Source organism: Periophthalmus magnuspinnatus, chromosome 11 (genome assembly GCF_009829125.3).
Source record: "Periophthalmus magnuspinnatus isolate fPerMag1 chromosome 11, fPerMag1.2.pri, whole genome shotgun sequence".
Lineage (NCBI taxonomy): Eukaryota > Metazoa > Chordata > Actinopteri > Gobiiformes > Gobiidae > Periophthalmus > Periophthalmus magnuspinnatus.
This window is the reverse complement of record NC_047136.2, coordinates 19653506-19678677: the sequence shown is the minus strand read 5'-3', so window position 1 is coordinate 19678677 and position 25172 is coordinate 19653506. Positions and strand designations below refer to the sequence as shown.

General features: G+C 41.0%; 1 protein-coding gene across 1 annotated transcript in view; it reads left to right on the top strand.

Annotated features, from left to right (window-relative positions):
• Positions 1 to 25172, top strand: part of LOC117378497 (cytoplasmic dynein 1 intermediate chain 1) — a 65004-nt gene that overhangs the window by 3848 nt on the left and 35984 nt on the right. Inside the window, exons 5-6 of the mRNA XM_033975108.2 lie at positions 1640 to 1699; positions 2171 to 2286. Of these exons, the coding sequence (XP_033830999.1) occupies positions 1640 to 1699; positions 2171 to 2286 (176 nt within the window). The remainder of the gene's footprint in view (positions 1 to 1639; positions 1700 to 2170; positions 2287 to 25172) is intronic.

Genomic DNA, 25172 nt, shown 5'->3' with positions numbered 1-25172 from the left:
CTCCTAAAACTATTACATATCTCTGTGTATCTGACCCAAACTGTTCTCACAAGACTACACCTCCTCAAGAGTTCACGCAAAAACAACTGTTTATGCATGTATTTATATAAAGAAAGATTAAACTTGTGAATCATGAGTTTAATTTGCATTTTTTCAGCTAAATACCAAAAAATACCAAATCTCACTCACTCACTTCTCCTTTCTGCTATTATCCCATGTAAATAATTATAATCTAAATGAAATGATTTGTTGACTACAGCCCTAGTAATAACACAACATCTCATGGAAACACATGTGTCATTGTACTTAATCTCAGTACCATGATGAAGGCTCTGCAGAGTCTTACCATTAACCTGCGGTTTATTGGATCAACATAAGAGAGTTCTGAGTGTCCCAGATCCAACTGGTCCATGGCATGTTCCTCTGAGCTCCTCCATCTGTGCTTTTGTCCATGTATGTGTGTGTGTATGTTTAGGTTCAGGCACCAGGCATCAGCTCCGAGCTCCAGGTGAGTCCTCCACACACTCATGCCCATGTGCTACCATGATCCATGTCCTAGGACAGTGGTTCGCAACCTGTTTATATAGAGACGTAAACACAACAGTCACTGGATTAAATACATGTCTGTTAGTTGCCCGGCAAATCCAGAATGATATCTCTCTGTTTTTCTTTTTTTTTTAATACAGATTGATATTAGTCTGGTCCCCAGTTCCTCTGTCACGTCTCAAGCCAAACCAAACATGATCGTGCAATCAGATGTTTATTTCAGTGACACATGTGGAGCAAAGGAGCTCATTGATCACCTACGATTTACAAATAAAATTACATTTCTTTCACCTCAGCTAAACAGTAGTGCTTTGCTTATTGATTCTGCAGAAATCCACTGTGTTTTTCAGCCCCTTGTGATTTTTTTTTCCTTTATTTATTTATTTATTTATTTATTTATTTCCTTTACTTTAAAATGATGTGAGTCTAATTGTGTTAACTCCCCTTCCCTTGGCTGCTCTGGCATGCCCAGGCCATCATTGTAAATAAGAATTTGTTCTTAATGTTTTGCCTGGTAAAATAAAGGTAAAATAAATAAATAAATAAAAAATTTATAACGATGGGCCATACTTGATTGGCTAATCCACTTGTCAATCATGCCCATCTGAAAACCTGCAGATTCACCTGGACCTGACTCATATCTTCATAAAGTATTGAAGTGTATATTCTGGATCCCAGGCCTGTGAGCAATCATTTGTGATGTATTTGTGAGGGCCTTGGTTTTAGACTAAGGGCCCTGGCAAGTCTCCGGTTCATGCAGGTTGGGAACCACTGTTCTAAGATGTACATTATTTAAAGGGATTTGAGTTCAAAATACTATCCTAGGATTTAGTTGTTTTGACAAATAGGACCTGACTGATAAACTGTCCTTATATGTCTTATGCTTTGGAATTCCCACAATTGAATGGTTAGATCTTTTCCAGAGTGTATTAACCACAGCAAGCATACAAATACACTAAATATTGATGTTTTAATCACCCCCAAAACGTGGCCTGTCAGGACCTGGTATTTGTTGAAATTGTGTGTTTGTAATACCGTCCTTTACATGTGTAACCTGCATGTGCTCTCTCACCCCCTCTGTTGGTGTGCACAGGACACTGCAGTGGGACACAGACCCCTCAGTCCTCCAGCTCCATGCCGACTCTGAGCTCGGGTACTCCTCCTCTCTTCTACAGTTCTCTCTCTGCTTCTTCTTTCCTTGCCTCTGCTCCTCTTCTTTAATTCCTCCTCCCCTTTGCTTGTCTTTCCTTTCTCCCTCTCCTCTGTCCTCTCTCTTCCTCTTCTTTCTTAACATCCTCTCTATCCTCCTCTCCTTCTCTTCTTTCCTCTCTCCTCTTCTTTTCTTTTTTCTTCTCTATCCTCCTCCCCTTTTCTCTCTCCTCCTCTTGTCTTCTACATTTCCTTCTCTTTTTTCCTCTGTCCTCCTCTACTCTCTACCCAGTGTTACTGTTTCTGGAATAATGTTTGAATATAAACTACCATACATGCAAATCATTACTACTACTGCTACTCTATCTTCTACTACTACTACTACTACTACTACTACTAATACTAGGTTTAATAGCAGAGATTGATAACTAGTGCATGCATCTAAGTAATAAATCTCATGTGTTTCTCCTGGCAGGCGTAAGCTGCAGAGGCTGGGGCCATCCAGGATCACTCAGGTGGACTTTCAGCCCAAAGAGCTAGTTTCCTACAGCAAGGAGACACAGACGCCCCTCAGCACACTGCCCCATGAAGGTACACCCATGTCCGCCAACACTCACAACCACCAGCACCCACGTCCACCAGTACCAGCACCCACTCAGAGTTCTATGCATTTGAACATGTAGGGAATGTTAAAAAGGGCATATTATGCAAAAATATAATGTTTAGAGCTTTCTATTAGGTTATATCATTCGTCCTTCAAAAACATGCCTGAAGAGGTTTGCGTGTTTAACTAAATCTAGCGATCTTTCCCGGGCCCTATTCAAACTCTCCTTACAGTTAGCTGTACAATTCTGTCCAATGCTCCGCCCACAAGCCTACATCGTCCATGCCTCTGGATGGCCTTTTGTCATAAATATACAAAAGAATGATACAAAACTGTACGCGATAACTTCATGCAATGTGCAGTTTCATTAGTGAGATGCACACTGATGTGCTGTGATAGTGCTCTGAAGGGGGAGGGTGTTAGTGAGGAGAGCAAAGAGGCTCAGAGCATCTAAAAGGTAACTTATTGAACCTGCTAATACTTTGTTTTTTGCAAATATAGCATTTTTAAAACTATTAAATGTAACATGATCTAAATATGTTAGCAGTTAATACTCCACAGATGTCTAATTCTTCCCTTTAAGCAACTTGGTCAAATGAACACTGCTAACTACATAACAATAGTGCAGTGAATAGTGCTGTCAGCTGAGTTAGTTTGTGCTGTATTTGCTGGTGTGTTGTGTGTTAAAGGTCCAATATTAGCTCATAGAGGACATATGCTCCTATCTCCACCTCCCATGTGTCACCCGCCCCTCGCCCCCTCTGTGCAGCTGGCAGCCATGTGACCACAAGGGGCAGGACTTCTTCTTTCCTGTCATTATAATAGCCGGTCCCCCCCCCCCCCCCCCCCCCCCCCACACACACACACACATACATGTGTTATATGTGACCCGCCTCACTCCCCCCATGTTCTGTCCTGACAGAGCCTAGAATAGAGCCGTGTTCTACAGCACATGCACATGTATTATGATGCAGATATGTAAATGAACTATACTAAGTTATTCATAGGAATGTACAATAGACTGGAGATTTAAATGACCTGAATGTAGCCTCCGCTCTGACTGTTTAAAAAATGAATTACAATTACAACTAAACCTGGGTTCCCAGTGCCTTAACCTGCAGAGGACACATACAAGGGTTTCTTATTCTCAGTATATGGACAGGCCTCATGTGAAAGCTCAGAACCTCCGAGTTCCCTCACTGAGCTGCAGAGGCTGCACTAGCACTAATTCATGACTGGCTGCAGGTGCTGGGGTTTAGGTAATGACCATTCAGATCATAGTGATCTGAATGGTCACTATTCTTTATATTATATTACGGTGAGATGGTAATGTGTTTCATTTAAATAGACATAATTAGCAAATCGCAAAGGCTTCAGTTTTTGAAGTGCCATTATTTCCTCCATTAACAACAAAATATCCTGTCTTATTCTACATAAACACTGTTAACCCTGTAGTTTAGATCTGTACAAGCATGAAATGTGATTCTTCTCAATGAGTTTAAAATGTGAACTTGAATCTTATTATTAAAACAAAAATAACCAATCTAATGGGAATCATCCAACCCTAATTGAGGATAAACCTGCAATGTTGACTTTTGTTGAAACGTTTGTGCAAACCAGCCACAAGAGGTCAGTAAAGGACCACTGTAACTGGATGCGCCATTTGTTCTGAGGGATGGAACTAGGGTCAGTGTACTCATGGGTATTTGGTATTTCTATGCAGAAACGACAGTTACATATCAAATAATGGGTTGTTATTTATTTTAAAATACTAAAACAAATGATAAAATACAGTGCATTTTTCTATTATTCATAATAAAATTCAAAAAATAAATTTCAAAATATATTTTTTTTCCCTATCTTCTCGATAATCAAATTATACAAAACAAACCAACACCAAACTGTTTTTCATCTTATGAAACCATATCATCATAAAAAGCACCAAATTCACCACAGTCAAAGCAGCTAAACATAGGAAAGCTTGGCCCTATCTCCCGCCTACCACACGCCAGTAGGTAAACATGGACCCAGAGGACTCTCTCCACCTGCTGGCTTGGATGAAGTGTCTGAAGAGTGGTGGTGTTCAGAGGCCAGTGGTTTATTTTACGCACAACTGACACATGCTCCAGCCCTAGGATGTGCTCGTAAGGGCAGGTGGACACACCACCCCAAAGTTACTAACAGCATCCGTCCAGATCCTGGTGTTAATATTCTTGGTGACACATGTCCTCTCTAAAAGGCATTCAGGTCCTGGAGTGTGGTCAGACACACACTCTCTCAAAAAGAACGCAGGCGCAACTTTGCTTCACATTTCTCCAAAAGAAGCTGATGTCTTCCATGGTGGTTACCAGCACAGTTGCAGTTGGATGCATGGTTGTTCTGTTTTAAGCTGTGGATCTGGATGGCAACTTTGGGATGGTCCACTTGATCTTACAACACATAAATGGATGAGCGCAGTGGCCAGTGCACGGCCACCTGGCCAGCTGTATGTAAAGTGGTACCATTGGCTCCCAAACACCACCCCTCTTCTCCGGTGATATTTACAGACACATCACCCAAACAAATGAGCAGACAGGGAGGTACCAACCAGTGATGTGTGCAGTGCCTAATGTGCTGTTTTCATATGTATTGGTCTTTTATCAAATTAGTGTTGAATATTTTAAATAATTATTTTAAATTTTGTGATATATGTTCACTTATAACTATAAAACAAACTACCGGTACACCGGTACTGGTGTTCATCAATTTTGGGATCTTTTATGACCACGTCCCATTTCATAAATGTCCTTCTTGTCTTGTGTCTGCGTTCTTTTGTCTTTACATATTCTGATTATTGTGTAGATAAAATATTTAAAAATTTAGTTGAAGGTGATGAGTTTGTGGCTGGGTCTGAAGCCACTGCTGGGGCTGTGATAGGCAGGTCCAACACCTGTGACCAGGGTCCTGAGGGAAGTGATGAATCCTTTGCTGGAAGGTGGTGGTGGTGCTGAATCATTCTTTGGGGAAGGTGGAGGTGCTATTGACTCGGGCTCTGAGGGAGGTGGAGGTGGTGGTGCTACTGGCTCTTACTCAATCAATCAATCAACTCTAGGAGAGGTGGAGGTGCTGATGCTACTGACTTGTTCTCTAGGAGTGGTGGAGGTGCTGTTGAATCCTTTGCTGGTGGAGGTGGTTGTGGTAGTTGTGGTGATCCGTGCTTGTAACTCATTCATTTCTTCTTACTAGTTCCAACAGCGTTCACAGAAAGAATTCCTTTGGTTTCTTCCCCCAGACATGCCCCTAACAAAAATGTAAAAATGGTTTAAAAGTCTTTTACTTACACAAAAATCGTAACTAGAATGATTTTCCAGCACTGGATAACGTCTGCATTCTTCAGTAGCAGGATGTGCCCAGAGCATGAAAAATGTGCTCAGGAAGTTGATACTTTGTTTTTAGCCAATATAGCATTACAAAATAATAAAAGGTTATCTAAATATGTTATGTGTTAGCAGTTAATACCCCATACAAGTGGAATATCCCCTCTTTAAAATACATCCCTGCACCAAGCTATTAATTCTCCATTGTACCATGTCATATGAAACCAATACACGTTTACTGCAGTTATGTTTATGGCTCATATTAATATATTCAATCAAGTGTTGACTTTTTGACCTTCTCGCCCACTCCCCAGCTTGCCCCCTCTGTCTGCTTGTGTGTGTGTCTTTATTGGGTTGTAGGTTGTATTCCTCCCCTCTGTCCCATGCATCGTGTGTGTGACTCTCATTTACTTGCTTAATATCATCGCGTCCTTCTTCCTGTCTGGTCAGTAAAGTGTAGTGTCCATTGTGAGGTCAACAGCAGGAGGATTGTTGGGATAAGATGCAGGTTTTTATTGGCTGTGAATGGACTGTAGAGGACAGAACTGTGCTCGGCATTGTGTTGTGTAATTCAGTATATAACGAAAAACAGTAGCTTCATAGAGCTGCTCATAAATGATTTTGGTATATTCAACGAGCGGGGAGTTATACAAATGAGTGAGGTCCACTGATTAGTTTTGTTGCATGGATAAAGTTTGGTGCTCGAGGAGGTAAGACTTAAGATGAAGGGAGAGAATGATGTGGAGAGATGGAGGGATTACCCTAAAGAAGCATCATGGACTTGTCTGGTGGACCTGCTTGTTCTCATGGAGATGCCATTGCTTTGCCTTAAATGTTTCAGAGTATGGCATTAAAGGACACATATTGTGCAAAAGTGAATTGTTGATTTAACAATTTTATATTGTTGTTCCCTCATCAAAAACATGGAGTTGTATGTTGTTTCATTAATCCAAAATCATCTTCTCTGAAATGCTCCATTTGAATTTGCCCATTTAGTTATGTCATAGATTTTTAAGACCATAAAACATCACCAGACTCAGTCTGCTGTCAAATTGTGAGGCACACATGGCTCTGATAGCGCAGCATTCACAGGCCTTCCTCATACTGGACCTGCTCAACTGTGAGTGGCCTCATTCCAAGGCTCTAATCTAGAGCACTCAAACAGTGATAAGTAAACTGAGTCAGGGTCTCCTCTGGAGTATGAGCTGTGTCTCTTCCACAGTATGAGCTCCACTGTGGTATGAACTGGAGCTCGCTCCTCTAGTGTATGAGCTGGGTCTACTGTGGGGTATGAGCCGGGTCTCCTCTGGGGTATGAGCCGGGTCTCCTCTGGGGTATGAGCCGGGTCTCCTCTGGGGTATGAGCCGGGTCTCCTCTGGCGGTGTGAGTAGGGATCCAGCTTTTTTAGTTATGATACCGATTCCGATACTATAGGCTTAAGTATCTGCCGATATCCAATTTTAACTGATACCAGTGCAGAGACTGACAAAAACATTTATTTACTTTACAAAAATAAACACAAAACTGACAAAACTGTGATTTATCTCTCTGGTAAGTAATAAACAACTTTGTGTAAATAAAAGTTCAAACATTGGATGACTTTCTGGGTCAACTGCAACCAGTAAATATATTACATCAATATATATGCCCAACCAGGATATCGGCTGAACTAATGGCTGATCCAGCAGTTCTTTCAGTATTGATGCCGATATAAGTAAGTATGAGCTCCTTTGGTGTATGAGCTGGGTCTCCCCTCGGCTGTGAGCTGGATCTCCCCGATGGTCTGCTGATGCATTCACAGAAAAACAGAAAAAGGAGTGCTGTGAGCAGGAATGTGATGGGTCTGTATTTATCACAGTGTGGAGACTCACATCATGGAGACCTGTCTCCCTTATGGGGACTTCATGGAATAAATACAGTTGTTAGATCAACCACATAAGTCCAGTTATGAGATAAAAAGGTTAAGGTAAGGGTTTAGGTGAACATCAGGCCATAGTGACTATAGTTAAGGTTAAAATCAGTTTATATGAAATGAAAGTCAATGGGATGTCCCTGTAAGACACGTAAATGAAACCTGTGTGAGAGTGTGCACGGGCCACATGTGGAAGAGCCTCTGGATCAGGGCCAGGGTCAAGTCACACACTATCACAGACACAAGCACAGGAGAGAGGAGGAGGAGAGGGGGAGAAGATGAGAGAGGAGGAGGAGAGGGGGGTGGAAGAAGAAGAAGGAGAGGTGAGAGAAGAGAGAGGTGAAAACAGGGAGGGCAGATGAGAGAGAAGAGAGGGGACAGGAAAGGAAGGAGTGGGAAGAGGAGAGAAGTGAAAATAGAGGGAGACAGTAGCGAAAGGAGAGAGTAGAGGGAGAGGAAGAGAGACAGGAAAGAGAGGAAAGAGAAGGATGGATAGAGAGAGGAGAGGAGAAAGAAAGAGAAAGGAGAGATGGAAAGAGAGGAGGGAGTGGAGAGAGGAGATGATAAAGGTTAGGAGGGAGAGGAGAGAAGAGAAGGATGGAGAGAGGAGTAACATGAGGAAGAGAAAGATGAGAGTAGAAAGGAGTGATGAGAGTAGATTGTAGTGGTGGTGGAGAAAAAGTGGAGAGACAAGAGAGAAAAAAGGCAGAGAGAGGCTGGAGAAGAAATGAGAGAGAGGAAAGACGCTAAAGGGAGAGAGGAGGAGAGAGGGGAAAACAGGAGGAGAAAGGGAAGAGAAAGGGGAAGAGAGATGAGGTAAAGGAGAGAGAGAAGAAAAAGAGGAGGGAGGGGAGAAAGAGGACGTAAGGGAGAGAGAGAGAAGAGGGAGGGGAGAGAGACACTGGCATTGACAGGGCCACCAGCTCCTCTTTTGGTGGGACAGTGTTTGTGTTTCCAGCCAGTTCCCACAGCTACAAAAACATGGAGCTCTGTGGTGTGTAGTTTAAGGTTTGACACAGACAAGGCAGACGACTGTTGGGTTTTATTTAACTGCTCAGGAAAAGGAGACAACATCCCTGAATTTTTTGGACTTTTACTAAAAAGTGTTTTGTAATGTTGTTGTAATGATCGCAGATTTTATTTTCTTTCTTCTCCATTCTTGTCCCTTTAAACTTTCTAAATGAACTCTATATGTCAGGTTAGGATACTGTACCTAATTTTTTTGTGTTAAAAACATGACAAACAAAACTATTTAATTTTAGACCATTTGCAGTCGTCCTAAGTTGTTTCTTACTCACTTCATGCATTCTGAACATCCTAATCCTAATATTTCAGCGTGATGAGTTTCTAAGCCCTTTTCACAACTTTTAGAGACCATTGTGCAGTATTGCCTTAACTACAAAGCTAACAACAACGAGCATGCTAATACACACTTTCTGATTCTTGGACAATAAAAAGATGTTGGAGTTTAAGTAGTGACCATTCAGATCAGAGAGAGTCCTTTTAGGTTTAAACCAACTGGATTTCAGTACTGGAACTGACAACTGGCAAATGCTCTCTGACTGGATAATAATAAGAACCAAAAACTCCAAATTATTACATAAGCAACTTGGCCATCATGTCCAATGTTTTTGCAACTAAGAATAAATCAGCATTACAGTTGTTAGCAGTAAAAGCTATATTTGATTTCAACATGCTTACCTCATATCTGGGGCTGGACACAGCTTAGTCATGCTCAGGAAATGTATAAAATCTAATCTACAGTTCCTTTTTTGTTGAAAATACTGTTGTCCAAAAATTGTGTTTCCATTATCATTGTGGTATTGAAATCAGAGTATCAAGCCTTTCGCTTAGCATTGAAGCCGAGTTTGAAATGTTAGTATGGTGATCCGTGACAACAGTAGTAGAGAGATGGTTGGTTTCTCAAATTCCTCTGCAATTCTGTGACTGTGCAACCTGACAGCCTTCTTCAGATCTTCTATCCTAACTACCTGAGCATGTGAGGTCCTCAGCAGAACCTCCTTCACCTCCTCTGCTCTCCAGGCCTGGATCCAGAAGCCATCATCAGAGTAATGTGTCCCAGCTGAGGTGCACTGGAGAAGGGCCGGCTTTGGTTTCACAGCCCCTTTGTTCCAGCCGCAGTGTCGACTTAGATTCTGACCCCAGCACTTCTTGCGTGTTTTGGGGGGTGTGTGAAGGCAGTTGGGGTGCTCCTAGGTGGTCCTTCGTGTCTTTGGTGTTTTCATTGTAAAAGTGCGTACAGTTCATCGCCTACAGCTCAGAGCGACGAGAAGGCGCAGAGTCCATGAAATATTAAAATGGTGCGCGCTCGTTCAGGAGGTCGTTTTCCCAGTGCTGTTGGGTCACTTGTGAATATGCAGCTGAGCACTGGTTGCCAACTGGTAATACCTCCATAAAATGAAGTTACACCATTCAGTTCTGAAGTATAAAAAGGGCTGAGGCCAAACAGAGAATTATGTTTTATTTCATCATCAAATGTATCAACACGTGGAGTTGTGTTTTATTCAACTTTCATACTAAGTAACCTCATGCTTACCATAATGCTACAACTTATCTCTCATCGTTGGGTACATTAAAGCCTCTTTTCCTCTGGCCCAGTCCTCTTAGGGCCGTGTTTGGTGAGAGAAAGATTATTATTTTATGTTTATATCTGCTTTTTACCATCCTGAGTCTACGTTCTCTCTTGTTGCGTAGCCACACCTTGACTAAAGTGATCCGTACCGCGTTCGCCATCTCTGGGAGCTAGTACCCTCCAGGGTCAGACCTTCTGTCAGACCTTCTTGCGCTGTGCTGTTTGCATTTAATTGTAAAAATTATTATTGATCGGGAACTTGTTAAAACAACCATGTGTTGCTATATGAAGCTTTGTTATCCACGCTATTTGACCATTCTGTTCAAAAAGCAGTTCTATAGCTGTGCACAAAATGTTTGCATGTGAATTCTAGCAGGCTACCTGACACTCAAACTCCACTTCAATACGTTTGAGTCTTTGTTGTCGTTTGTGATTGTGGCCTGGTATGGTGGCCTGGCTCTGAAAGAGATAAATTCCCTGCAGCAGGTGGTGAAGTATGTCAGAGCTGTACTACTGCAGCCGCAGGATAACAGCAACAGGAGTGGTGTCCAGGTGGAATCTCCCTTTTAAGGAGCACCTAAAGTTTCTGCTAGGACTATAGTAGACTGGGACTATGGGAGACTGCAGGAGGGCATTTACCTGCAAACACATGTACCTGCAGATACTAATAAAGAAACCTTGAACCTTTGGCCACAGAACGTTGTTTAACTTGCTAAAAAACTCACTGTGGTGAAGAATTAGGAATGCGTTAAGAAAGTGACGAATGAGCTTGGACCACTGTTAACCGTTTAAAATTAAAATAGTTGTGTTTTCGATGGGTACAACTAAAGATGCACTAATCCTATACTGGTTTAAGATATCGGTGCCGATACTGAAAAAGTTGCTGGATCAAATATTGGCTTCCAAATATTAGTTCAGTGGATATCCGATATCCTTGGGCATATAATTTGATGTAATAAGACTATTTACTGATCGTAGTTGGCCCAAAAAGTCTCATAATGCTTGAACTTCTATAAAGTTGGCAGATACTTGAAGCTATAGTATCAGAATTGTATTGGAAGTGAAAAAGCTTGATTGGTGCATCCTTAGATACTCCAGCATCTATGAGATCTGTTCAAGTCCCCCTTCATGCCGTATCACACACAACATAGTGACCCGAGCAGTGATGATGGCGTCCACCAGGGGGCACTGTTGGCACACAAACCCAGTCTCTCTCATGTTTCTCTGACAGAGGATACACTGAAGGAGTAGTGCCGGAGTAGTGTCTGGAGTGACATTGAGATGAATATGTCTGCTGCTGCTGCTCAGGAGGAGGCCACAGCTCTATATCCATCTTACTATTTCACTATTTCACTTAATCAATCAATCAATATCACTTTATTTGTCCAAGAGGGGTAATTTAAGCACCTTGAGCAGTAAAATACAACAATAATAGAAAGCTCAGACAAAAGTCTCCGTGCAGCTCAACAGGTAGGGTCATGAGATCCAGTGTCAGGCAGTTTGAGGTGAGTAGGAGCCCTCAGGACTCTGTGTCTTACAGCTTCACAGCAGCTTCCAGTGGGATCCAGGTGAATTGTGGAGACACAGCAGGAAAGCCTTTTCTAAACCTCCCCCTCTCTCTCTTGTTTTGGTCGGTGATGAGACAGACCATTCACTCTGGTACGTCTTCTGTCATATTTAGTGTAGAACGTCTTTTGCATTGTTGCAAAACCTTTGTAGCATTTCAGAGCTTACTGGTTAGCAAAGCTAGCCCCATTCAGGGTCGCCATGGATACAGAAAAAACAAACTCAAATCACACCATCCAATAGTCCTGAACGTCTGTCCTTTGAACTGCAAATGCTACACTTCTTAGTTGGTCAAAATGGTGAGTTAAAAATGTAAGATGAAAATTGTGAAAGAAAACAAAAAAAACAAAAACAAAAAACCAAACTGCTCATTGTGCTAGCCAGTCAGCCACAAGAGCAGCCAACCATGACCATGGCATAACCTCCTTGCAATCTGGGAAATGAATTTGGCATGTTTTTCTGTTTATTACACATTTTTGCTTCTTGTAGTTGAAAATTGAATTATTTTCTTCTTGTAAACTGCCTGTATTCTATAGCCTGGTAGCCCTTCCATACAATGCATTTTTAGTTGGAGAGCATAGACTGTATATATAAAAGGACATAGGGCACCACTGGGACTGGTTCCAATTCACTTTCTATTGAAAAATAGAAGCCCTTCTCTCCGTAAATGCTGCTAAGTAATAATAATAATAAAAAGAAATAAACATTAACATCAAACTAATCAGGTGCCTTCTTTCCCTGCAGTCACTTCCGCTAGCATTAGCAACAGCTTTGATTGGCAGCGTTGCTAGGTGCCCGCTGCTGGTTTGGCAGGGGCCAAACCAGCAGTGCGGCTGGGAAGGGGCATTACCTTCAAAAGCCTTGCTCCAGATTGGCTTTTTCGTTACTACTCTTCTCACGATCCAAATTCCAAATATGGAACTCAGCTCCAAATTCGCCCCATATCCGCTAGCCACGACGAGCTTCATTTGACTGAAGGCGAATGCTATGGGTCATGTCACACTCACTTAAGCCACTTCTTTACACTGATTATGTGTAGTGTTAAAAAAAAAAAAAAAGGACTACACAGGAGTAACATCAGAACCTTGATTGAAAACAGTAACATATGTAGCAACGTTATACTGGATAATAACAAACCAAAATTATAGCAGACCACAGTAGCTGGACAGTAAAATATTGTTTTTTTTAAATAGTACCACAAATCCTTCACACGCTAGTGAACTTTACAAACTGGAGCTGCATGTTAGGTATGGGATTGTATTAGTTGTTATAAACTTATAAACATTTGTCTGCACTGTCTACAAATGTCAAAATTAAGTTTTAAATTAATCATTTATGATTTAAATTAAATTTAGTTTTTATTTTGTTGTGTCCCCGCCATGTGCATAGCAATTCTAAACACTTGTGAAGGAGTCTAGAGTTATATTATTTAAAGAAGACATATTGTGCTTGTGTCTGCTATATAATTATAATCTATGACACCTATGGATCATTATGTTATAATTTGAACATTTTAAGTGACTTATAAAAGAAACAAGACCACTGACTGTGGTACCCAGTGGGAGCTGATGTCACAGTAAACATCATCACAGCAAAGAGCCATGAAGCTGTCGGCCCCTGCGATGGACAGCTGCAGATTACACCAGCGAGATGCAATTTTTTTTTTTTTTTCATTTGTACCAAAATGACCACACAACTCTGCAGAATCTTACACATATCACTGTTTAAGAAAATAAAAGAAAAGAAAGAAGAGAAAGAAGTTAGTACAGAGCAGTGAGAGAAGTTAGTACATTACATTTATCATCTGTCATTATATTTGTGCAGGTTTATGAGTAGTTTACTCATGGCGGTTTAGGAGTAAGTATGAAACAGCAGATTTCTGCAGAAACAAAAGAACCACTAAACTCTTATTTATCTCAGGTAAAATAAGTTATAGATTTGTTCTCAGTCATAGGAGAATTTTCAAGAGGAGATGTCATTGAAGAAGCATGTGATACAAATTATCGGCTGTGGTTGGACCTTTCCAAGTTAGGACGAAGGTTTGTCACGCTGGATGGTCCGATTCCAGATCCTTCTGGATTCTAACAGACTGACACCACAGGCACAGATTTGACCTCAAACCCGCAGGTTAATGAGCATTTGCTCTACCACTGAACCACTGCTTCCCAATAGGCGCAAGATATGACGAAGACCCAGCCATAACCCAGCCATGGACAGAGATTACATCACAGCCTTCGACAGATCAATAATATTTAATACAGATGGGGGCAGCTAAAATGGATATTGATAGAGAGCTGTTATTTGTTGTAATACAGCGTGTACTTGGGTCTAGTAATCAAAGTGATCAGGTTCAACATTTGGGTTTATCTTTTAGATATTTCATGACAAAGTACAGTGTTATCAGTGGGGAAAAGTGGTTCTTGCCCCCGTCTGGGAGTATGACATCACCACTATCTAGACTCTGAAACCACCTATACTGTTTGGACGGGTTCAGTTGGATGCTCTTCAGCAGCCTGTAAATGTGAGTAGTTTGTGTGTGTATGTGTGTTTGTGGAAGTGTGTGGAAAATCTGAAGTCATGGTTTTAATCAGACTGTGGCCGGGCTCACCGCACACACAGCTACAGAGCTGTGGCACCATGCCGTAAAGTGGGTTTGGAGCTGAGCCAGGCTGTGCCACCGGGAAAGGGAGGGAGAAAGGGAGAGGCAGGGGTGAGAGAGGAAGAGGGAGAGAGAAGAGAAAAGGAGAGACAGAAGAGAGAGGGAGAGGGGAGAGAGAAGGGTGAGAGGTGAGAGGTGAGCAAAAAGCGAAACAGACAGAAATAGAAGAGAGAAAGAGAAGAGAGAGGCAGAGGAGAGAGAGGAAATAGAAGGCCTGGAAAAAATTGAAAATAAGTCCAACACTTTTACCTCTGCTAAATGGTTGCCATTCAGCAGAGGTGGGACCAAGTTGTTTTGCAAGTGTCAAGAGGACTTGGACTTGACTTGGACTTGACTTGGACTTTGAGGCAACTGACTTGGGACTCGATTTACATACTTGAGATGTAAGCTTTGAGCTTCAAGTCATTTCAAGTCTTTAAACTGAAGTACCGAATACAGCTTGCATTATAAACTAAATTATATGCTTTTTAAACTAAATTGTACTTGGTGACTTTGTTGCATGACTTGTAAGTCATACAACACATAGGGATGTAACAATATCCAGATCGCACTGTATGATACTTATTGTGATACTTTGGTGAGGCGTACAAAATTGTATGTATCTACATTCTTATTTTTTTATATCTTGTGAATAATTACTGTCATAATCCACAAAATTAAGAATTAAGTAATAACAGCTCTGAAATGGAGCAAAGGATTATGGTCTATGTAGTTTCTTCTGTTTTAGCTGTTGCCGCATCAAAACAATGCATTCAAGCAAAGGATCTTATAATCCAATTTAATGTGACAGCTGCCAGTGTTATTGTTGACATTTGACAACATCACAGTATTTCAGTGACTGTCACAAAGTGTAACTTAGAGATTAACCGACCTTTAGACAGAGCGGTGACTATAGTTAGCATCACAGCACTAGGGAATGTTAATGACATCAGCTGCAAACTATCAACTGCACTTTTCAAATTTGCCAAAAATAGATTGTGACGTCACATCGCAAAGCATTATGGGATACCCCCTTAGACAAAGAAACGCTAAAGCAAAGTCTTCCTTCGTCAAAAAAACCCAAACATTTAGTAACATTAGCTTGGTTTTTCATACACCTGCTTTTAGAAAATATCAAACTATATTGTTGTTATTATAAACCTGTTTCCTGATGGTGCTTTTGTTTACCATGTTACCTGTTTCGTTTACTCTGTTATTCTTTTAAAAATGCTAAATCCACCTACAACAGCTTGTTAACATGTTTTATAAGTTTCACTTTAGTTTTTGATGCTCAGAGTCAAAAGCCACAGCCCCACCTTCCGCTAATGAAACTACCGCACATCGCATCAGGTTTATAAAGCTGTAGTGAAAAATTTTGTATCGTGCTTTTGTATATTTATGGAGAATTGTCATGTGGGAGAATGGGTGACGTAGGCATGTGGGCGGAGCATTGGACAAATCTTACATCTAACAGAGAGTCAGGATAGGGCACAGGAGAGATCACTAAATTACTAAAACATGCATGGCTGACATCTAAAACATCTTCGGGCATGTTTTTGACGAGGGAACAACATTGTAACACAGTAGAAAGCTCGAAACATTAGCATAACACCCCCTCTTTTATGGAGATATGTAGTTTTGGTCACAGTTGTATTCTCCACTCCTCTGGTTACACATTGGTATTCATAGCTGTGTGAGTGCAGTGCTCTAGATGGCTCTGGCCTCTTACCTCCACACTGCAGCCCTGTTAACCCTCCCGCTGTTACAAACACCACCCAGAAACATATGGAAGTGAGCTGGAAGGAACAACTGTATGAAGTTTATGTTGCTGTGCTAAGATAAGTTCTCTGGTATCAACCCAAAACATGCACTTGCACTGTTAAACCTGTTACGAAAATTACTACATTGACTTATCGCTCAATATATGATAGCTGGAACAATATACTTTGGGGTTCAATATTTATTGGTTGGGCATTTTCTGGGGATTTTATTTTTGGGTTGTTGGTGTGTGTGTTGTTTTGTTTTTTTGTTTTGTTTTTTAAATATATATACTGTATAGAGTTTAAAAATGTGTTATCATGATGTTATTGCTCATCTATCGAGCATTTGTTTCGTTACAGGTGATTTTTTTCTTAAACTTGACCTCTGTGTCCCCAGATATGAGCTAAACACATTCAAATCAAACATAGCTTTTCCTGATAAGAACTGTAATGCTGATTTATTCTTAATTACAAAAACATTATACATGACAGGGCATTTGTTTATATTATTATCATTTGGTGTTTTGGTTCTCAAGACGATTATCCAATCAGAAAGCAGATTGAGCCTCCAGTTGGTTTAAACCTAAAAGGACTGTCTCTGATCTGAATGGTCACCACATAAATCTCAGCAACCACAGGCAATCATGAATCAGTGCTAGTGCAGCCTCTGCAGCTCAGGGAGTGAATTCTGGAGGTTCTGAGCTTTCACATGAGGCCTGTCCATAAACTGAGAATGAGAAACACTTTTATATGTCCTGTTTAACTGCAAAGACTTAGGAGACATACAGTTAGAATAAGCAAACAGAAAAGCCTGTATTTTGACGTATTTGATTAAAAAAGCATCAACGCATTTCAGCTCGACATGCACCCTGAAGAAGACTTGGTGTAGCTAAAATGTGTTATAAACATTTTTTTTTTTTCTTCAACTTTTGTAACCTTAACCCAGAGTTGGAGTGCCTTAGTTTTTTGTTTGTTTATTTTCAGACTATTCTTTATATTGTAGTCGAAGAATTCACCCGGAATCTCCCAAGACGACCTGCCCAGTTCTACTTTTAAAGAGGGCATGTTTTACTTCTATGGAGTATTAACTGGTAACACATAACATATTTAGATCACCATGTTACCTTTTATTGTTTTGAAAATGCTATATTCGATGAAACGATATATTAATATGTTTCCCTTTTACGCTTTTGGTGCTCTAAGTCTCCGCCTCCCTTTGCTCTCCACACTAAGTCACTCCCCCTTCAGAGCACTATCACAACACAATCAGCTATCGTGCATCCCGCTAATGGTACAACAGCACATTGTATCAGGCTTGTGTAGTGGCTGCGTACAGTTTATTATCTTGCGTTTGTACATTTACGGAGAATTGTCATGTGGGAGTACAGGTTTGAATAGAGCCCTGGAGAGAACGAGGAAATAATGTTATAACATGATATAGAAAGCTAAAAAAACAAACAACAAAAACATCTCTTTTATATACTTTTACATCCATGTAAAAGTGCTCCCCACTTCTTTTTCGAAATCTTAACCCAAGTGTCCTGATTCTGACCCCTGGCAGGTTGTCACTGCGCCCACACTACACATGTTTAATGACCCATCTGTCCCTCACCTAAACCACCACCATCATCATTTACCATAGTGTCAGTGCATGGGTGTGATGGCCGCGGGTCTAGAGCTTTACTTTAGTGTTGTGCCAGTTTCTCATTAGAACAAGTTCTAACTCCTCCTCCTCTTCCTCCTCCTCTCCTCTGTCCCTATGTTGTGGTCGTCCCCCGCCCTGTCTGATGTGCGGGGTATTCCCAGTGCATTTGTCCCGGGTCCTGCCCCCGTGTTCTCCTGTCTCACCTCCTCTCTTCTGGTTGAATACAATAGTTTGGTTTCTAGAGTGTTTTATGAGTTAGCGTGTTAGCTCCGTGTCCTGACAGGAGCCGCCCGGAGCACATGCACAAAGCACTCCCCTTTAATAAATGAGACAGCAGCCTACAGCAGCCTACAGCAGCTAAAGGGCCCATATTACGCTGTATTCTGATCTATGTTATAATGTTGTTTCGTCATCAAAAACATACCTGGAGTTATGTTTTTTTTTCATTCACACAAGTTTAATACATAAGTAGAAATCATGATGTACACTACCAGCCATAAGTCATTCAATGCTTTTTATGTTTATTACTATTTACATTTTATAAACACACAGAAGACATCAAATATATGAAGAAAGATATGTAGAAATATGTATCAAAGAAAAAAACAACTTAAATAACTCCTCCTCAGAGTATCCTCCCTTTGCTTTGTTGACAGCTATGCAAAAAACCTTGGCCATTTCCAAGTCCACCCCTCCATGTTCCAACACGTTCAACAGCATGCCCCTCTTTTTCTGCTATTTGAGTTGGTCACTTGCTGTTTAAAAACTATGTTAGCAACAGTTGCAAGTGATGTGTTCTGAAATGAACTATTAACAACATGGCTACAGTCACCATGGTACTAACATATAGATACGTTGTTGGCAAAGAAATGACCATATTTGCTGCATTCAGGCATTTGAACACCCTAGTCTTTGTATTTTCTATTTTGTTTTACCTGGTAACACCTAACATATTTAGACCGCCATGTTACCTTTTATTATTTCTATGCCTTAACATGTTTTAAAAGTTTCATTTTTGTCTCCCTTCCCTTTGATAAGTCACCCCCCATTCAGAGTGCTATCACAACACAAATCAGCGTGCATCTCGCCAATGAAACTACAGCACAATGCACCAGGTTTGTCATGTTGCTGGGTACTGTTTTGTATCATGCTTTTGTATATTTATGAAGAATTATTGTGTGTGGATGACATAGGCTTGTGGACTGAGCATTGCACAGAATCTAACTGTAAGAATAGGGCCTGGGAGAGATTACTGAAACACCCATGGATGACACAAAATCTCTCTCTTCAGGCGTGTTTTTGATGAGGGAACAACATGGTAGAAAGCTAAAAAAAAACAAAAAACACTGAGCGTCAGCAGAAGGTGCAAGAACCCCTGAAGAACATATTGGCACACTGCGGAGTGAACCCGGTATTATAATGTCATTGTCTAGTGTCTAGCAGTGTTGAAGATGGATCACTTCCTGGTTATTACTTTCACAGTACAAAAATAATAATGCATGCCATTAGCAGACATACAGTATATGCTTGTAGTGCTTGTATCTACTGTATTGCTATAAGGTATGACATCTGTGGATCATTATGTTATAATTTTAAACCTCAGTATTGATCTAAAATGACATCGCCACAAACGTCACCACAACAAAGAGCCATGAAGCTGTCGACCCCTCCTATGGATAGCTGCACGTCACTCTAGCGAACAGCAGATTTTTTTCTTTTATTACCAAAATGACTATGCAATGCTTACCAAATCCTATGTGTATCACCGATTAAGAAGTAAATGCAGAGTAGTGGGTGTATGCCACTGGCGGTGAACTTTGGGGTTGATCAGCAAAATGGCGTCTTAAAATAAGCCATTAAAGATTCATCAAACTTGCATGAATCACTCTAAATACAACTTCAGAGGGTAAATTAGAAGGGAAACAACTATAACATGGGTAAGAAATCTGAAAAGTTAATTTTGAAGAATACATCTGCTTTAAAATAAGCTTTCAATAAGAATGCAAAAGTGCTCTCCACACGACTGATAGTTGCTGCCTACAGAGAGGTAATGCAGCTTATTTGAGCTAATGAAAGTCCCAGCGGTGCTCCGGGCTTCATTAACAATATGTATCACAAACACTCACACAGAGCTGTGAAACTAGCACCAAACCACTGGATATTTTTGTAAACTCACAAAGTAAACAGTACATAACAGAAGGCTGAGCGCAGTGAAATCTAGGAACTAGAGCTAGGTGAGATCTACTTCATTTGAAATAGTTAATTCTGAGCATCCTAATTATTCACCACGATGAGTTTATGAGCTCTTCTCACAAATGTCAGAGCACTAAAGCATTTATATGTTGTGAATAAAGATAATTTAGTGATACGGTATTGATATTGCGAGCTATGTTGATACTGCAAAGAGAATTGATGATTTTGTGATACATTTGACGTATTCACTGTTTTGATGATTAAAATGGGTGTGTTTCCTTTACAATATGAGCAGGTAGTGTTTAACAAAAACAATTAAATCAGGGCTAGGACAGGACTGAACCAAGTCTACGTTAGGACTAAACAAGGCTCAAACCAGGACCAAACCAGGACCAAACCAAGACCAAACCAGGACCAAACCAGGACCAAACTAGGACCAAACCAGGACCAAACCAGGACCAAACTAGGACCAAACCAGGACCAAACCAGGACCAAACCAGGCCAATGAACTCCCCCTTAGTGCAATCACTCAGGCTAAAGCTGTTAAAGCTGTGGGGCTGGCGTGTGCAGGGCTGGTGCATTGTGGGCCTGCTGGGTGTGTGGGGATTGCCAGGGCCCGGTCATTGTATGGACACCCGTAAAGATAATGGAGTTTTGGTGCAGAGGATATCATTACCAGTGTGTGTGTGTGTGTGTGTGTGTGTGTGCGCGTGTGTGTAGGGGTGTGTGGGGGTGTGTGTGTGTGTGCGTCTGTCACCTCAGCTTGGTTACCTGTGGTGAGGGGGGTTAAGAGTGATCCCTGAGTGCTGAAACTGATTCAGAAACTAAAAGTGTCAAGGGCAGAAACAGTTTTTTCTGATCTGTCTGTCTTTCTTTGAACAGTGTAGTTACTTTTTGTGTGTTTTTTTATGCCAATGTTTAGTCCATGTTCTTTTTAGACTATGGGGGAGGATTTTAGACTATGGGGGTCCACCGGAGTCTCTTCTATGAATGAGAAACACTGGACAATTACTCTGACACTTATATTTCTGTAATATGTCACATTTGACTCTTTTAAATACTTTTGATCATATTAGATTTAGAAGTTTAGATTTTTTCATCTTGACTGTTCCATAGGTTCACACCTTTGGCTGAAACACATTTTACATTGTTGTTGGTCTAAACCTGTTTTATTTGTTTTTAAGACCTCAATTCCTTTCAAACTGTAATGACTTTCTCTCTATGTAAATCTTTTTTTGTAGATTGGTGGGTTTGTTTTTTGCAGTGCATTGGGCCTCTGGCGGGTTACTGCAGTCTGGAGCTAACCGCTAACCACCAACTTGGACCAGAGCGAGCTGCCTGGGATTTGACTTACCTCCTCATTTAGTCCTGTCACAAAGCACAGAGTGTACTTGTAGTAATGGAGGGAAATCTTGGCATCTGGTGCGCTCCACATATTTAATGTCTTGGCAGAGGTGGAGAGAGTAGACAAAATTACAAAATTATACTAAAGTTAGTCTGTTTTTTTTTTGTCAAAATAGTATTATTCAAGTAGTAGTACAAAGTGATGGTCTAAGAAAAGTATGTGGGGGAAATAACTACTCAAGAAAGTGACAGAACATAATATCTGATTTATAACGTAAAGCTGGAAAAACGTAAATCATATCTGAAGGAGCGGTACAAGAAACACAAATGTTCAAATCATTTCATATTATCGACATAAAGCTTTTATCACTTGTGACTTACTCACAGTGAAAAGCGTCACCACAACTGTTACATTACTGTAATCCTTTAAAATATATAATTACATAGTTAAGATCAGAAACTTTAAAAGGTATTATTTAATTTGTTTAGTTATTTAAAGCCACAGTATGTAACTTCATAGCCACAAATTATTTTTTGTTTGTTTTTTGTTTTCATTTGGTCGTGTTTATATTGCACTAAAAACATGTGTCCTTACTGTGAGCAGGCATCTTCTTACATCTTCACAAATATGACTCTGGTTTGGTCTGAGGGAGAGCCTCCTCCTGCTTGTTTCCATGGGAATGTTATTCCTTTGGTTATATTTTTCCACAGTATAGCATAAAGCATATCTCTATGGCGAATATTCCGAAGTATGGTTTTAACTTTCTATTTCCATAGAATCATTCTGATGATATGCCACCTCTAGAAAGTTACATTTTGCACCTCTAAGTAAATGTACTTGAGTAAATATAAGTGATTACTGCCCACCTCTGGTCATTTTAAACACAGGCTTGTGGACTGGTGAGACTCAGAAGTTGTTGCTGTGCCTCTCTGTATCTCGATGGATTTTTTGTTCAATCATCTCAAGGTACTTAAAACCCACCTAGATTTAGATTTAACATATTGTCAGTGATTATCTGTTAATTTGCTGAATAAGTCTGGGTAAAGACAATCTGAGACAGGAAATAGATATGTCTATTAATAACTCGGTCTGTGTGGCCATGTGCTTCAGCTCTAAGTGAAGTGGACAAGCCGGACCTCTCACTAAAACCCACTGACCCCTCACAACTCCCCAGGCACAGCTCCTCACTGTGTTGCAGACATAATGGACAGAGCCTATTGACAATTTGCAGCTGATGTCACCAACATTCCATGAGTGTGTGATGCTAGCTGGCAGCACTGCACTGTCTGAAGTTTTGTTATACATTTTTACTCAATCTGACCATAAAGAACTGACTTAGGCGAGCTGATTTATGCTGCTAACGAAGTCCCTCTCAAATAACATTACAGTCACAAGCTAGCCAACAGATTTTTTTTTGGAGTTTGATAACGTGTTCATTGTATCACCATGGTAACTATTGAACATTCCTCCATACACACACATGTACACCCCCCCCCCCCCAGCGTGATGTCACTGCAGAGTATCAATGTGCCCCCCCTCCAGAGCACCCAAACACAGCCAGGGTGCGTGACAGGACAGTCGTGCCCCCTCCACAGCGCTCTGAGCCACTGTTGTGAGAGTGACCCCAGACCAGTTAACCTTTGCCCCCTCTTATGTCCAACAGGCTCCCACCCTCCCTCTCAAGTACAACAGCAAAGTGAGACACTTGTTACTTTGAAAATCTGTTTTATTGAGTATAGGCTCAGACTCATCTATCAAGTTACATAAAGTTGTGTCAGTACAGCACAACACAAAATTCCGACCCCGCCCACTTTTGCCTCTAAATGCTGCTAAACCGCATTTTATTTGTGGTGCCGCGTCCAGTTAAGTGGAAATCCCATTCATTTTATTGGAGAATTTGAAAAAAGTTTTACAGCTAAAATCTGACATAAAGTAGATTGATTTGTGTGAAACATTCAATGTTCATGTGGCTAACAAGTCAACACTGCACTGATTCTCTGGCAGGTTTTAAAACAGCTCTGTAGTCTGTATAGAATTTATTTGCTGTCAAGATTGGCAGCCCCAGGCAAAATAATACAACCCGAATAACGATAGCGGCGCCCATGGCAACTTCCGACATAAAGAGGATACCAAACATTTTAGGTTCGACATATCTCAATCATTGAAGTTCCCAAATAGTGAAGAAGGAGTGTATCAGGCATGTCAGATACAAGTCCAGTAACACTTTTTGACAGGCCAGGTCCTTTTTCACTCATCCACTGCAACAATATGTTCTTCCTGTTCCTGAGGGGGTATTATGCAAAATAGACTTCTTAAGCTTTCTACCATGTTACAATGTTGTTCCCTCATCAAAAACATGTCTGAAGAGGTTTTAGATATCATCCGTGCATATTTGTGTATTTTAGTGATTTCTCCTGAGCCATGTTTGAACCCTCCTTACTGTTAGCTGTAAGATTCTGTTCAATGCTCAGCCCACAAGCCCACGACACCCATGTCCCACATGACAATTCTCCATAATTATACAAAAGCTTGATACAAAACTATACACAGCAACCTGACAACCCTGATGTGATGTGCAGTAGTTTCATAAGCGGGGTGCACACTGATTGTGTTGTGATAATGCTCTGAAAGGGGAGTAACTTTTTCAATTCAATTCAAGTGTAGTTACAAAGCACATTTAAAACAACTTCAGATGACCAAAGTGCTTCATAAAAAATGATTTCTACAGAAATCATTGTAATTGTGTTAGGTATAATTCCAATATAATTTATTTAGATAAGCACCTCACCGCTTCGTCTTTGCAGACTGCGCTCCTCACTAACTGCTAATGAGCCACTTTTAAAGAGTGTAGTCTTACTTTTACCACAGCCACACTTTGACCAATATGGACATGCTATGCCTCTCTTAAAAGCCCTGAACCTGCTCTATTCAGTTTACGAATTTTTTGTCAATTACAATAAGTTACAATGCATACACAAGCAAATAATCACCAGCACCACTTAGTAACATTAGCATGCTACTCCCGTAAACACAAGTACTGCGCTTTGAGAAGTGCAAAAACCTTTAGAGTTCTAAATATTTTCACAGTTCATGTGACAGTTAATGTGATTAAAGCTGAACTTAATGTGCACAACAGTCAAATAAGGTGCAGCACAATTACAGTGGTATCGCCTCTTGGTATCGGCAGCCCATGGACAAGTATTGATATCGGTATTGATGCATCTCTAAAGATTGGTATTGACTCAGTATCTGCAATTGCAAGCATTAAAAATCTGATCAAGAGCCAAAAAAACTAGATTGAGGCATCACTAAGACCAGTAAATTGCAGTTATTGACAGGACCAAAGACAAAAAGTTCCAGTTTCTAGTTAACATTTCAGGCACATGTCAGAAACATTTCTATTAAATTTGTCTGAGATTGGAGAGGTTGAAACTTAACCAGGCGCTTAGAAAGAGCCCAGTGTTCCCCCCCAGCTGTCTGCAGGTGTGAGGGTCTGAGGAGCAGGGAGGAACATGCCCAAAGGTTAGCATCACACAGCCCCAGGGCGTCTATGGCGGCTGGGGCGGAGGGCAAGGGGGGGCGGAGGGTGAGAGAGGGTCGGAGGGCGCGGGGGGCTCAGAGCAGGTGCCTGCGCTGACAGTAGCCCTTCACAACTAAGCGCTCTCTCTCAGTCCTCTCCAGTGGTCTTCAGCTCTCTGGAGGGTAATTGTGCTTGATTGGACAGAGAGCTCAGGGAATCCCCACTGATTCACACAGAGCCGGATCACACTGCCGGGGTCAGAGGTCGCGGCACTGCACACTTCCTGCTGTCTGCGCGCACGATGAGCTAAACTCACATGTGTCAGCCATGTGGAGAGCAAGATCC